The sequence below is a fragment of the Neomonachus schauinslandi genome, chromosome 1 (genome assembly GCF_002201575.2).
Source record: "Neomonachus schauinslandi chromosome 1, ASM220157v2, whole genome shotgun sequence".
NCBI lineage: Eukaryota > Metazoa > Chordata > Mammalia > Carnivora > Phocidae > Neomonachus > Neomonachus schauinslandi.
In genome coordinates, this window is record NC_058403.1 from 44,284,508 (window position 1) to 44,300,303 (window position 15,796).

Sequence of the window (15,796 nt, forward strand, 5' to 3'; positions counted from 1 at the left end):
ACAATAGGATGAGAAATCTATAAAATTCATATTGCAGTGACCTGAAGGATAAAAAAAAAAAGTAAGAAACAAAACAGTAATGGTTGCATGATCTTTAATTGTATTTGGTGCTGAAGAATCTTCATGGAGATTAGCTTTGTAGTTAGTTAGCTAAACAGGAAAATACTAATATAATTGTAGGCATATTTCCATTTATAATAATTTAGGAAATGGAAAAAATTCTGTAATTATAACTTTGGTTTAACTTAGAATCATTTCCTGGGGAGGGGGCGGGAATCATTTCCTGAAAATAATAGTATCCTATCAAAAATTGATTTCCTCTCTTTGTACTAGAAATGTGTGTTATAATGACAAGTTAAAAAAAAATAGGTGCTTCAATAAATATTTACTGAACAAATGACTAAGTCTATGAATGAGTTATTTATGAATGTAATGGTTCTCTTTCACATGTTAAGCCTAATTGAAAATTAGCTCTCATCTAGTCATTAGAAAGTTACTATAGGCCTAAGAAGCAATTGAGTAGTTTGAGTGCTTCCTTAGATCCTAGTAAGATATTTGCCTAAGGAGCAATTTGTCACTTCTCATTTGATCATTTTTTCAACCCACTTATTCACCTTGCCTTTATTAAAACCCTACTCTGTGCAGCTTCTGATCAAGTTAGAGCAGACTATGTTGGGGTTCCAGCCAGCCCACCTCAATCTTCATGATAAAGCAGGAATCTTTTCTCTACTAAACGAGGCACAGCAGCTTAGTTTTTCCTAGACTATATGTTATTAAATAAAGAGATTTCAACAAAGGTTTCTATGGCATAAAAATACATTGTTTTAATGCCTTACATGATAATGGCTCTTCTTACTATTGCTGGTCTTCCTTCAGTCGTGATGCATCTCTGAGCCTGAGCCTTCATCCACATCACAGAAAATTAAGAAGCATGTGTTCAAACAAACAACGGGCTTATGGCTTTCTTTCACTTCTCTCAGTGGAGGAGAGACTGTGTAATCTATAAATTATTGTAGCAGAAATAGAAGAAAAGCACACAGGTGAGAAAACATAAGATACATAAGAGTAGAAGGAAACACACTGACAAAGGATGAGTGAAATTGATTGATGATAGAGAGATAGAGGGATAGATAGATGATAGATAGGGAGACATATCTATAAGTAGAGAAAGAGTAGAGAATCTTTGAAGTCCTAAATATATAGCATCTTATGTATATTCTACATGCATGGTATGATTATTATTTGAAATCAAGTATCAAAATAATCAAATAATCAAAACATTCCTCAGGGAAAACAGCCCTTGAGGTAGCATTTGGTTTAACAGACTATGTTATCATTAAACTTTGAAGTTATTCACACTATATATAGCTCAGAGGTACCATCATTAATCTAAACCACACAGCCATGGAGTAGCTACTATGTGCCAGTTACAGATACTGGATTCTTAAGGCTGAAGAAAGGATCTCTATCCTGAATGCATACATACTCAATTCTCAGCTCTCCAAAATTGTAGTCACACCTGTCAGTAACCAGGTTTGAACCCAAACTCTACTCTGAATATTAATTTACTTACACGTTATATATATTTTCTGTTTTACTGTGTTGTTTTTATATTTACTCTAAAACACAAAATATAAAAGGAATAAAATTAAAATATTTTGAAATAATATTCATTTTATATACTAACAATATAAGATGTATCAATTTAGGATCTGATAACAAGTTCAGCTTATTTTGATACTTGATTTCAAATAATAATCATACCACACATGTACAATATACATAAGATGCTATATATTTAGGACTTTTTGTGATCTCTTCTTATATCAGATTAGGTCATCCCTGCATTTCACCTTACAGTTGACAAAGAACTCTTTTTAGGAGTAGAAGACAAAGATTTTCTATTTTCTGCGTGTTCAGTGTGTTTGCTTGGACTTTTAATACCTATTTTCTAATGTATATCCAAGGTTGAGAACCACTGTGTAAGGAGCAGCATGAATTCTAGGATCACTGCCTTGGGCCAGGTGAAATCAAGGCCCTGCCCTAATTGTTTAAGCTCTCGAAGTAACTGTTTTACTTCATGAATACTTTGGCATTTTTCTCACTGTGTTATTGTTTAAACAAGCATTCTCCAAAATTCTCTGATCACACACCTCTAACAATGAAAATGTTTGAGCATCCTCCACAGGGAGTATTATGTATATTTTATTCATAATTTATTTGATTCACATGTGTGCATGTATTTTAAGTTTACAATTCTAAATTATCTTTAACTGAGTCTAGATATTCTTTGTCTACTCATAGATCAAACTGAGTATCTGCAAAAGTAAAGCCAGGTGGGGACAATTTGAAGGAACCACATCTCAAAAAATTCATATTATAGGGATATTGCCTTTATTAAACTTTTCAGGCAAAATTAAATTATTGATACGTAATCTTCAATGAAGGGATTTCTTCTGTTAGGTTTTTGTCTATGTATGTGGGGGAGGCAGGTAGTTCTGCATTAGAAAAATTGAATCAGTCTACCTCAATTTCTCACCCAAAGAGGTTTCTTTTTTAAAACATTAGGACTGTTGGGCATGTGGGTGGCTCAGTTGGTTAAGTGTCTGACTTTGATTTCAGTTCAGGTCATGATCTCAGGGTTGTGAGATCGAGCCACACGTCAGGCTCTGAACTGGGTGTGGAGCCTGCTTAAGATTCTTTCTCTCACTCTGCCCCTCTCCTGCTTGCTCTCTCTTAAAAAAAACTTAGAAACATCTAATAATATTGTCTTATATTTATGATTATTTACTTTTATTTAATCCTTACATACAGCCCCATTAGGTAGGGTGAGTTGTTATTTTCATTTTATGTATGAGGAAATTAAGGCATGAAGAGTTCAAAGTCATAGTCATCTTTTTACACCAATTCTTAATGATATCTGATTTCCAAGGTAAAGTTATTTCAAAGAGATTGCTGCAAATCAAATTGAAAATGATTTTGTTTCATTGAGTTTAAGTGTTAAATATATATATATATAAAAGATTTTATTTATTTATTTGACAGAGAGAGAGACAGTGAGAGAGGGAACACAAGCAGGAGAGTGGGAGAGGGAGAAGCAGGCTTCCCGTGGAGCAGGGAGCCCGATGCGGGGCTCGATCCCAGGACCCTGGGATCGTGACCTGAGCTGAAGGCAGACACTTAATGACTGAGCCACCCAGGTGCCCCTAAATATATTTTATTTTAACTCTTTGAAAACTGGCTACTCTACAGGCCAGATTACTTTCAAATAATCTAGGTAATCAGAATACTCCATTAACTGATCAAACCAGATGTCAAAATTCAGGCTGATCATGTCAACTTCTGCTTTTTTTATACTGTGGTCACTAGCAACCAACTGTGTTTTTTTAGGATGCTTTGCTCTCAGGCAGGGTTTCTCAGTGGTGCTACTAGCATTTTGAGAGAAATTCTCCTTTGTGTAGGGAGTATACCAGTTATTACAATGCCTTTAGCATACGTCCTGACCCTTACCCACTAAATAATGTCTTTCCCTAGTCATAATTTGCAGTACTCCCTAAGGGACATCAACGACCACTGAACTACTGAAGGACAGATAAATCACCAACTCCTGCAGCCAGTGACTTAGGTTAACTTCCTTATACCAGTAGTTAATAGTGTCTTTTGTGAGTCTGATACTCAAAAGTGTTCGAAATTATTTTTGAGTAGGGTTGTCAGATTTAGCAAATAAAAATACAGGATGCCCCATTATCTGGCAACTCTATATTAGAGACAATATAATGCTAATATCCTATTATGGTGTCTCTTTAATCCACTGACTCATGCTCACTGACAAACTGGAAACTCACTTATTTGAGATTTAGAAAAGCATGTGTGAAGTGACACATCTTATATTTCAAACTTGTAATGAAAGGGAGGAGTACTCTCATCAAATAAAAGCCTAATTTATTCTGACAAATACTTCAGTCTACTGAATGCAACTAAAAACCAAATGCTGTTGGACATTTACATTTATCCTGCTGTAGATACTAGCTGTTGTTTTTTTCTTTGGCTATAATATAATTAATAAGTTCTACACTTATTTATTTTGTTGTTTTCTTGTTTAATTCCAGTTCAGTGTAATATTAGTTTCAGGTGTACAGTATAGTGATTGGACACTTCCATACCACACCCAGGTGCTCATCACAGCAAGTACACTTCTTAATCCTCATTCCCTATTTCCCCCATCCCCCCACCCACCTCCCTTATGATAGCCATCAGTTTGTTCTCTGTAGTTAAGAGTCTGTTTCTTGGTTTGTGCATCTCTCTCTCTTTTTTTCTTTGTTACAATTACTTATTTTAAAAAAAAAATAAAAACAGGAGCGAGCAATTTAAGCATTGCAGCAAACCAGACTAAAATTATTTCCTTTCCAATCCCAAAGGTTCCTGACCTTAATTTATTGTAGATTAAGAGATAAGAGAATTATAATTAAAAATAAATACAGCTTCATTATTGAATTGTGAAAACAGAGCTGTAGTGTTTCATGTAATCTCTACTGACACGACTGACCCTAAGGAGAGAAATGATAAGGCGTTGTTAGCACAAAATATGATATTTCGACTGAATGTGTATTCGTGTACACCAGCTTTTCTTGTTGTTTGTTTCATATATATATATATATATATATTAAAAAGTTCCTTAAGGAAGAGATGCCACAGTAAATGAAAGACCTTTTAACCCACAGTAAAGAAACATAACAAAGCCATTATGAATGATGCAGCAAGTTTAGGAAAGTGAAAGCTGTTATTAAATATGACAGGCTGTCACAACCACAAAAATAGTAATCAGTGTAATCACAGCAATAAAATAATATTTGTATTTCGTTTCAAGGAGTTAAAATAATGGACATCGTTTCTAAGTTAACAGTTTCAAGGATTATGGCTAAAATAGCAAACACAAAGATAAAAATCTCTAAATGTGAAGCATATTAACATTATTTAAAGTCTGTTCTACATGCTTTTTTTTCTTCAAATTTCCTTTATGATGATTATATTTATATTCCTTTTTCTTTCCTGTGCATGATTATGTTATTCTTTTTCTTTACAATCTAGGATTCTTGAACCAAGCTTCCTGTCACTTGGCTTCAATAAATCCATAATCAGCTAGAATTGGAATATTTCTGTTTGTCACAGACTATACTACAATCTGAATTTCTTATAATTATTTTCTCTGAAGCAAAATCACCATTTCTTTTGTAACTTTAAGAATGCAGAATAAATATATAATTATCTCTACCTGGATTCAGTGATGCTCCTGGGCTCTGGGTATTTTCCCAGACAGTGTTGAAACATGGCGTTGTGGGATGCGTGTACATGAGGGCACATTTTTGCTCAATGGTAGACCCCCCCCAGTAGTAGAAATTAGAGTCACTGTTCATCACAAGTTACCTCAGAACACTTTCTGGCCTACTACTGGGTACTTTACCCACACCTCTTAATGTTTAAGGGACTCAAACTGGACCTTCTTACTAAAGCCTCACAAAATCAACAACAAAACGAGTTTATTTACAGTATGTGATTTTCTGTCTATGCTTCCTTTAATCCAATGTACAATGAACAGGACTCACCCATTAAAACATCTCTAAAGATCTAAGAAATGCTGGCTTTTCTTTAGCAACAACTTTTTCCACAGAAGCAAGTTGTATAGAGAGTGGTAGGTATACAGGGTCCTTTTAATCCTGGTCCGAGTTCAAAGAGGCTTTCAATTTTAATGTATTTTAGGGGCAAAATTTGTGTCAAGGAACAGAATGAAGTCTCTTCAAAAATTCAGGACTTGCTAAAACTGAGCGTGGGAGGATTGATCCCAGGTCTCTTTATCCGGAAACTGCCTGGCCTGGTCAGGGGTTTCAGAGGCCCCGAATGATATGCATTCCTTAGCACTGTCAGTGTAACTTGCGTTGAGGGTGTTAACTGTGATTAAACTTCGATATACCGTATCAATTACCAGTGCTGCCCGGGCACTCATGGTGCCTGGATATTAAATTTTCTTCTGAATGACTCTAGTGTCTTTCAGGTCATTGAGACACCAAATTGTAATGCTGTTATTCCAAACTGCAGGGTTTCGAATTCATATTCGGAGAAGAGCAATCTCCCAAATGGGAAGTGACTCATTATTTATTTTTAATCTATAGTGGAAAGATTTTTGTCCTAGGAGTCTGCCAGCTCAGCGGCAGCCCTCTCCCGCTTCCCGTGCCTCAGTTTGTTAGTCTGTAAAATGAGGATCTGGATGATTTCTGATGTCCTTTCCAGCTCTGATAGTCTTTTCTTCTACAATTCATGATATAATCTTATGGGATAAACTTCCAAGTAATTTACTTTTTGTTTTTTGGGTTTTTTTTTCCTTCATAATAGCCTCCTTGCAAATGAAAAAGCATGTGGTTCTACCTTTGCAAACTCTCATGTCTTCTCCCAAAAAGTATAACAAATTAAGAATTGTATATATTGATTTCCTTGCCACTATTTCAGAAGCGCACTGCTGCTGAAATACCTAAAGCAGAGCATCGCTCCTTCCTCTGCGCCCCCGCGTCCCATCCCGCTGAGGCTGTCTTCCATAACTCGCTGATGTGCGTTCTGCAAATAGATAACCCCAATGACATTTATACCCACTTTGTCAAATGGGGGCTTAGAAATTTTATCTTAGCATTCTTTTAAACCGTGTTTGACTGTAACTAGTTAAGAGTAGCTTTCTTTTCAAAAACTAGGTTGATTTTTTTAAGGTCTGTGAATAAAAATGCATTCTATTCCTTTTCATTTTATCGCTTTTAAGGTTTGATGTCTTTATTGATCATAGGGGTTTTTTTTCCTCCAGTTAAATGATCAACAACTTTTCCACAAAGAAGATTTTGATTAATGTCCATTTTTATCTTTTAAAAGGATCCTTCCCGGCCATTGGGGTGGAGGCGTTTTGCCCCAGCTTCCTGAGGGCAGGGTTTTTAAATAGCATCCAGGCCCCGCATCCAGTGCAAGGGGGAGGATCTCTGCCCCCCAGGATTCCAGCTGGTAGGTATTTCAGGTGATGTTTTCTGCCATCATATACAGCAATAAGAGTGTGCTTGCAATTGAAAGATCCACAAGACAAAAATAAATATTTCTATATTGTTGAAAGGAAATGCAAGTGACTTTTCTCTACTGCGGGGACCACATTTTATGATATCTAATGCTTCAGAAGTAGTCAAAGGAAGTGGAAGAAGGCTCTGTAAACTGAGCACCCAATTAGCATCATGCTCTTGCTGCTTCTAGAATAATTTTTTCATGAATAAGAGCTAGAGCTTTAAATCCCAAATTTCATAACTCAAGAATAAAAGATAAATTTGAGCTACTTTGCCACTTGGAATTGGCTAGCAAAGTGAATGAAAAACAGCGTTAGTAACAGAAAGAGTAATTCCATATTTGGATGAGTTTATAGAGATTTAATTAAAATTTCATTTCACTCAAGAGAAATGATTGGAAGAAATGCCAGAAAGTAGCAAATTTGGAAGAACTTTTTGAAAAAGAAAATTAATACTCAGTTTCCCTTAAAAATATCAATCTGACCAAAGCTGTATTTTATTAATGAGAGAAACACAATATAGGAAATTGAGCATTTTAAAGTGCAATTTCAAAGTTTAGTAAATCACTTTTTGGATCATCCATGGTAGTATTTCAGTCACAAATTGTTTTTCCCCTCTCATTTTTTTTTTTTTTTTTTTTTGGCTGAAAATATTTTTTTAAATTTTTTTTTTTTTTTTTTTTTTTTTGCGGCTGAAAATATTTTATTAAATTTTTTTTTTTTATTCTTATGTTAATCCCCATACATTACATCATTAGTTTTAGATGAAGTGTTCCATGATTCATTGTTTCCCCTCTCATTTTTAAGATATCTAGCCACCTTCTTCCGTTGTATGAAGGATACAAGCCCGCTTTATATTTTATATGTGTCTGAGCAAAATAGAATTAGGATATTGATTCTTGGAGTTTTATTTATCATAATTCTTGTGGTTTTTATCATAATTAATAATTATGCCACAAATTATAGTAATGACACCAGTGTATTCAGGAGGGTCTGGCCCAGCCAACCAATACTGGGAATGTTTGAAGACACTAGGAAATCCAATAAAAACAAAATTCCAACATGCACATTTCTTGCTTTTCTTGACAAAATTATACCAACAAAGCCTAAGATTATTTCGCTTACATTTTTCTGTTGCTTTTCAATTACCCTTGCCTATTTAATTAGAACATACAAAATAGGGGCACCTGGGTGGCTCAGTCGTTAAGCGTCTGCCTTTGGCTCAGGTCATGATCCCAGGGTCTTGGAATAGAGCCCCGCATCGGGCTCCCTGCTCTGCAGGGAGCCTGCTTCTCCCTCTCCCACTCCCCCTGCTTGTGTTCCCTCTCTAGCTGTCTCTCTCTGTCAAATAAATAAAATAAAATATTTAAAAAAAAACATACAAAATAACAAACTGTAAATACGCTTTGATGTAATTTGGTTTCTCATTGGATAATTACTGATTGATAATGGTTGGAGGCTTTATGGCCAACAAGGCCACTGATAGAGTAGAAACCAAAATTATGTGAATTAAAAATTAGGAATTTTAATTCTAATGAGTGCTACTTTTTTTCCTCTTTAGAAACAAAACTGGTATCAATTGCACAGAAATGTTGTCATTCTTATTGTTGGTGCTGATGGTGTTGATGCAAAAGACTAGAAATAAAAATCTATATAAGCTAAGCTCTCAGAGTTACCTGAAAATATAAAAAGGCAGTTTTCACATAATATTAATATCTCAGTGATTGGAATTGAGGAATGGATGATTTGTAGTTTAATGGCTTAATCCTTAACTCTTAATGACAAATCTTGGTGGATTTAGGTATGTTTGGCAGAAATGACATTACAAAGTTCAGGAGTGCCTTGAACTATTCAGCATCACTGGTAATAAATAAATAAATAAATAACCCTTGTCACTTAGCCACTGAGAATGATAGAAGAAAGGTGATGTTTCTATAACACATACACGGAAACAACTTTCTAGAGAGAGATCTGAAAGAACACTCTAGCACTCTGTTCTCGGCTTTAAGCCAAATTTGCCTCCAGCTTTCATAGGAGAGAAAACTCAGTTCAGTTTTCATGACTTACATACAAATGAGGTGTAACAAAATTGCTTCATAAAAAATGTATAGATCTAAACTTGTTCCTATTCCCTCACACTGAAATTAACTCAACTCCCTTTTCCTGGCTTCTATCACTGTGATAAGTGATCCCTGTACACGTCCTCTGGCACTTTTCAGTAATGACCACTACAATTTCAAAGGTAATTTTTATCCTCTCCCATTCATCTACGGCATATTTCCCAAGAATTTCCTTTATAATTTTGTGTAAAGAGGAATGAAGCCATAATCATGAGAAGTGTTTATTTCATATTTTTTTAAAAAGTATTTCTTTGTGGTCTAATAGATGAACTCATAACCCTTCAAGCTGAGGACATCATCAAGAAAGCAGTTCCTCCCTTGACCTGTACCATGGTATTTTTTTTTATTTTTTTATTGTTATGTTAATCCCCATACATTACATCATTAGATTTAGATGTAGTGTTCCATGATTCATTGTTTGTGCATAACACCCAGTGCTCCATGCAGAACGTGCCCTCCTCAATACCCATCACCAGGCTAACCCATCCTCCCACCCCCCTCCCCTCTAGAACCCTCAGTTTGTTTTTCAGAGTCCATCGTCTCTCATGGTTCGTCTACCCCTCCGATTTCCTCCCCTTCATTCTTCTCCTCCTGCTACCTTCTTTTTTTTTCTCTCTTAACATATATTGCATACCATGGTATTTTTAAACAGCCAAAGGTTGATGGCCACAGGGCAACACTTAATTTGCTTTCTCCCAATTGATTATATTTCACAGTACTTCGAGGGTCTCAAAAGACATTAGCTATGTCATTCAAGGAATCACAACACCTGTTCTAACGATGGAGCTAATTTAGTTCCCAGTAACTTATCTTAATCAAATTTAAATGAGATATGTGATGCTGTCGTGTATAAATAGTTTCTTTGCATTCATGTCACACTGGGCTATCAAGGAGCAATGTTTTTATAGTAGTTATTTTTACGCTGACTGCAATAATGAGAGAGTCATTGACTCATGAGACCCAGAAAACAGATAAGCTTGAAGTTGGTATTTATGTGACCATTGTCAATTGTTTATACTGTTTATATGACCTTTCTCTTTTCTAGAAAGGTCATAATAAAGAGTTATTATTCTCAGTTCCAAATAGAGAAGAACACCAGAAGGTAATTGGCTGAAAATTGAATAGCAAGTATAGTCATATATTTAATACAGTGCCTTTCATATAGTAGTTAACCAACGAAGTAAGAAAAGTCACAGGAGAGAAGAGAGGAGAGGTGAGAGGAGATAAGAGATGAGGGAAGCTGAAAGAGGAGAAGATAGAATGACGTAACTGCTATTATACTTTTTAAATCAAAGTCTTCCCTGCTGTATTCTTCCCTGTTAAAATCAAATTCTACCTCCCTAAAGGAATTGATGTCCTTCTTCTAAATGTGTAATCAGGCATATATTCTAAACTGATAATAAGTTGCCTTCTTTGCTCCATTTAGTTATTTCTTTGATTTAATTCTGTAGCCAAACACTATCTGAAAGTGGGATAGAACATTTGTATATGCCACAGAGTACTGATTACACATAGAGTCTTAGACTCGTGGCTTCCCTTATGACAGACCCTGCTGGTACCCAAACACTTTATGCTTTTTGCAATTTCAGTTCACATACCATATACAAATGAAAGCAACATAATAAAGTCAGTGAGAGAGAAAATTATGCAGTTATAATGATGGGGTAATATATGGAAGTTTCCTGATTCAGTCTTTTCTGTCACTGCACAGCAATAACTAACATCATGTAGTATCTTAAATTTATAGATCTTAAGATCCAAACATTACAATGTGTCTTAAAAACTAGACTTATTAGTAAAATATAAAGGCATATTCATTACCTGATAATTACTCAGAAAATAATATCTTAGTTGGGTATATTACATCAACAAAATTCTAAGTTAAATTTTTCTAGCAGTTTTCTGTCAGTTATGGGAGACGATTTTTCACTAAAGAAGTAAATATTATATTTATTATCCTATATATGATGATTATAATATAGATATGTGATTCAAGACCAAACTGAGACATACACTTGAAACTAACATGATTTGTCAATTATTAGCAAAGTCTGTGAAAGAGAAAACAAAGGAAACAGGCAGCATGTGGGATTTAAAAACAGATAAATTCTGAAAGAAATCAATGCCCAAGATCTCCCTAATACTTCCTTTGTGGTTAATCTTGGAAGCTCTTTAGTTGTGGAGGGACTACTCTTCTGAAACACCATCTCAGTTTGTCTTCCTGTGCTTTAAATACAATACTATTTATAAAACACCTCTTTTGACATTTTTATCTGAGCCCTCTCCATTGCATTCCATGTGTTGGGGTCAAAATAAATGGCAAAGATGGAGTGAATCAATCCTGTAAGACTCCCTTTCTGCTTACACTGAATCAGATAACAAGAGAAATATTAACACATGGGCACTCAAACACCAGATTTGCAATCATCAAATATATAATTAATAATTATAAGTACTATTATTTTTTTTTTTTTACCATTTGAAAAAAGATTTGAATGAGCCTTATACTCAAAGAGCCAGACTTTTTCATATCTTCATGAGTGCCCCTGACTTGCAAAGTTAGGAAATGAATTCACAATCCAGTTTTCTATGAACTGATAACAGATCCAACTAGACAATTCCTATAGCAAAAGACTTACAGAGCTGAGCCAATATTAAAATGTCTTCAAAATCCATTAACCATGATTATCAATATTTTCCTTTCCATATTTCATGTGAAATCCTATCTGATATGGAGTCAGGGCAAATAGTACATGCACTGTTACCCAGGCAAAAATTTTTCTTATTCAGAAGTCATATAGTTTAAATGGTAGAAATATGTTAGGAAGAATATAATATTATCAGACTTTGATGCATACAGAGGACTATAGAAGAGCAGTAACACAGATAACTAAGTGGCAGACTTTGAAGGAATATACCATAAGTTAAGGAAAATTGGCATTAACTCAGTATGCCAATGGAAATCAGCAGTAGAAAAGTATATAACTTTTAAATACAATCAAACTACAGTTCAGGAAAATCAAAGTAAACCATTTCATTTTTTATATGTTTAGGCATTCTAAAAAAAGGTCAATAACTTTGCTTGAGATCCATAATTTGACATTTTATAATTAATCATTTCTGACAAAATAATTTTTATAGTTTGGCTATAGTTCTTCTGAGGATGATTATTCTTTTTATATTTTTATATAGTATATATGACAATTGGCCTTATTTTATCTTTAACAAAATATTTTTGCAATCAATGTACATAAAGGTTAAGAGATGGTGGTTTACTTTTTAAGTAAGAGATCTCCAAGGGGAAAAAAGCTCTTTAATTGAAGGGTTTATATTTTATACATCTCTCCAGTTGAGAATGTTGCCAATTACCCTGAATGAGGTGTGTGTTAATGAGTGTTTTCAAGTACCTACTTAAACGAAAGCTAATTATAAAAGGTATAGGAAAAACTGGATTAATTGTACAAAGTAAAATCCTGAATAAATGATTCAAAATGTGAACTATGGTTAAAAAAAGGAAAAACTTTTATTTGGATTCCTTGCCATTTGTGTGATTCCAAATAGGACCCAATAGGTCCTAATCAATACTCACTTGTACAGTTCTCCCTAGAGAACTCTCCTCCTCGAAAGTTTGTGCATCGGCAGGCTTCAGAAGAAAACTCTGCAGAACTGCAACTATTAAAAAAAAAGCTAGGATGGGAAATCTGGGGCAGGAGTGGGCAGAAGACCAATATTATTCTATTTCAAGACTGAGGAGTGGTATAGAGAAGAGAGGGTCACTGATAAAATGACAGAGAAACCACACCCAGCCAACGGAAGCACAAGGAAGGTGACATAAGTGATTGTATTTCTAGTCATACACCAATAACCCCTTTAAAATATTTTCACACTGTTATTGCTACATTAGAGGGTTATTTAAAAACACCTTTTGGGATATACTGATAGTTTCCAAAACCTGTGCAAAGGGGCTGGCCAGATAATGTCAAGGTTGTGTTCAATTGGCTTCCCCTATTGCTTGAAGTCATTGGTTCCAAAGAGTGTGGTTCTTTGGCTTACCTGAGGAGAAATACGCAGAAGATTAGAAAATAATTTAAAACTTAAGGAAGACAACTTGAAGATACCACTTGGGATAAGAAAAGTCAGGATGGGAGCATACACAAAATTGAAGGTATAATTCCAACTTTCAAGTAACGTTCAGTTTATAAAAACTTTAATCTATTGCAATTTATGAGTTTAAGGACTCTTATGGGGTCCTGATGTTGTAGTACAGGTCATGGACTCAGATTCCTAATGGGTTATACTTAGTTTCTTGGCCAAAAATAATAGACTTTTCACCAAGAAAACTGACATATGATCATATATGTAAATATTTGCATACAATTTCAGGAGGCCTCTGGACACCTTGAAGTCCATAAATGAAGAATCTCAGGTTCATGCAAGATTGACAGTGCGTTTAAAAGAAAAATTTAGGGGCACCTGGGTGGCTCAGTCGTTGAGCATCTGACTTCGGCTCAGGTCATGATCCCAGGGTCCTGGGACCGAGCCCCACATCAGGCTCCCTGCTTGGCGGGAAGCCTACTTCTCCCTCTCCCACTCCCCCTGCTTACATTTCCTCTCTGGCCGTGTCTCTCTCTCTGTCAAATAAATAAATAAAGTCTTTATAAAAAAAAGAAAAATTTAAAAATCAGAGCTGCAGGATGCATTTGATATCAAATTCTTGAATATTTACAAAGACAATTTCTATTTTTTTTCTTCCAGAGGACACGAAAAATATTAAAAGACTCTTTAAATGATCACCAGATTTTTTACTAGTTCTTTTTTACTTCTTCTTTACTAGTACTTTTTACTATTTTCAGATTCTTTAAATAATTCTAACTTTTGACCTTAGCTATGCATTCTTGATAGCAAAAATGCTTCTTTTTCTTAATCTCATTTGAAGAAGTTTGCATCTTAAAAATCTGGACTTTATATGGCTATTTAAATTGTTAGGTGAGAATATGTATCTACTCCCTAGAGATCCTCATGTTTTATTATTATAAATTGTGTTATCTATTTTTGATGCTATTCAAAGAAACTGTCAACACTTTCAAAAGATTCATCCCAGAATCATTTTATTTTCACAAAGAAAAATTCTAAAAAACTTTATCCAGCTTGCTAAATTAGCTGGGTCTCCATGTGAATTAGTGTTTAATCTTTGTGTTGGTGGAAATTGTTGTGTCTGTGTGTGTTCACCTTAATTGGAAACATGATAAGCAACTGAGCTGCTCAAATGCCTTTTCCTCTCCCACAGGGCCACGTGCATGCCCTCATGGGCTGCTGGGCCACTTAAGAACATAAATAAGTGGAAATAGACCAACCCTGTTATAAAATATGTCACATCTCAGCATTCATTCTTGTGCCTTGTAGGACAAAGCACGGTAGAAATTGCCTGGTGGCACAATGTTGGCTTTTCCTAGTTCTATTCACAGAGGTCTTAAAGAAGTGTAATTAGCAAAACTGAACTTTTTCTTTTTTTCTTTTTTAATTAAACCCCTTGTAAAAATTGCAGAAAAGGCTCAAAAATAAGTAGTAACTTTCCTATAAGGAAAAAAGGAAAGTAGTTAGTAGTTTAATTTATATCATAGATGTGCTTCATTTAGCAAATGTTTTCTCCATTATAATAAAATCTCACCATAAATAACCTATGTAATTGGTATTAAGTATATCCTCTCTAGACATTTGCTTTATTTTTAAATTTTGTGTTGATTTTCTTTTGATTAGCGAATGATACAAAAGACCAAAAAACTGAATATTGGATTAATTATGTAACAATAAGACACTTCTGAAGCCAGAAATAAAGCATAACATTTGAAACACTACTGGAAAATATGATACCTCCTCTCCAAAGCTTCAAGAGTCTCTCTTAAAACATTTCTTTGTAAAAGAAGCTCAGAATCATTATCATAAATTGATGTGTGAGAATGGAGAAAGCAAAATCTAAAGGTTTTACCAGCAAGTTTCCTTGCATGTATTTCCTATTTACAAGGCTTTAAAATCATAGAACTTCTGAAGGACAAAACATCTTTGGGAGCAACACAGTGTCCAGTCCATAATAACTTTACAGGATGTGTTTCTAAGATGAGGCACAGACACTTAGAGTAATGCTTTATGTCTCCAAATTACTAATGGAGACCCAAGTATCATTTGGGGTATAAGAAGATGGTTAAGCACCCAGACTCTGGAGCCAGATCTCCTGGATTCAAACCTTTGCTCTGTGCTCACCGTGCATCCTTGGACAAGTTACTTAAACTCTCAGTGCATCTGTAATCTGAGCTGTTAAACTGAACTAGTAATTAAACCCACCACAAGGGTTGGTATGAGGATTAAATGAGTTAACACATGTAAAACTCTTAGAACAGTACCTGGCATATTGAAAAATTTATTTTTTTAAAGTTAGTCATTACATATGTGCTGATTTAGATGTAGTATCTACTGTTAAATTGTCTACACAAAAGGTTTTCACAGAAAATAAAACAAAGACAGGATAAAATTATTTATTTGATGCATGCTTTAATTTTTTTAAAGATTTGTTTATTTTAGAGAGAGAGAATGGAGG

General features: G+C 34.7%; 1 protein-coding gene across 1 annotated transcript in view; it reads left to right on the top strand.

The window, feature by feature from the left end:
- The window catches only part of EPHA6 (EPH receptor A6), an 827,849-nt gene that overhangs the window by 675,094 nt on the left and 136,959 nt on the right, over positions 1–15,796 (top strand). The window contains exon 12 of the mRNA XM_021687948.1: positions 6,910–7,035. Coding sequence (XP_021543623.1) covers positions 6,910–7,035 — 126 coding nt within the window. The remainder of the gene's footprint in view (positions 1–6,909; positions 7,036–15,796) is intronic.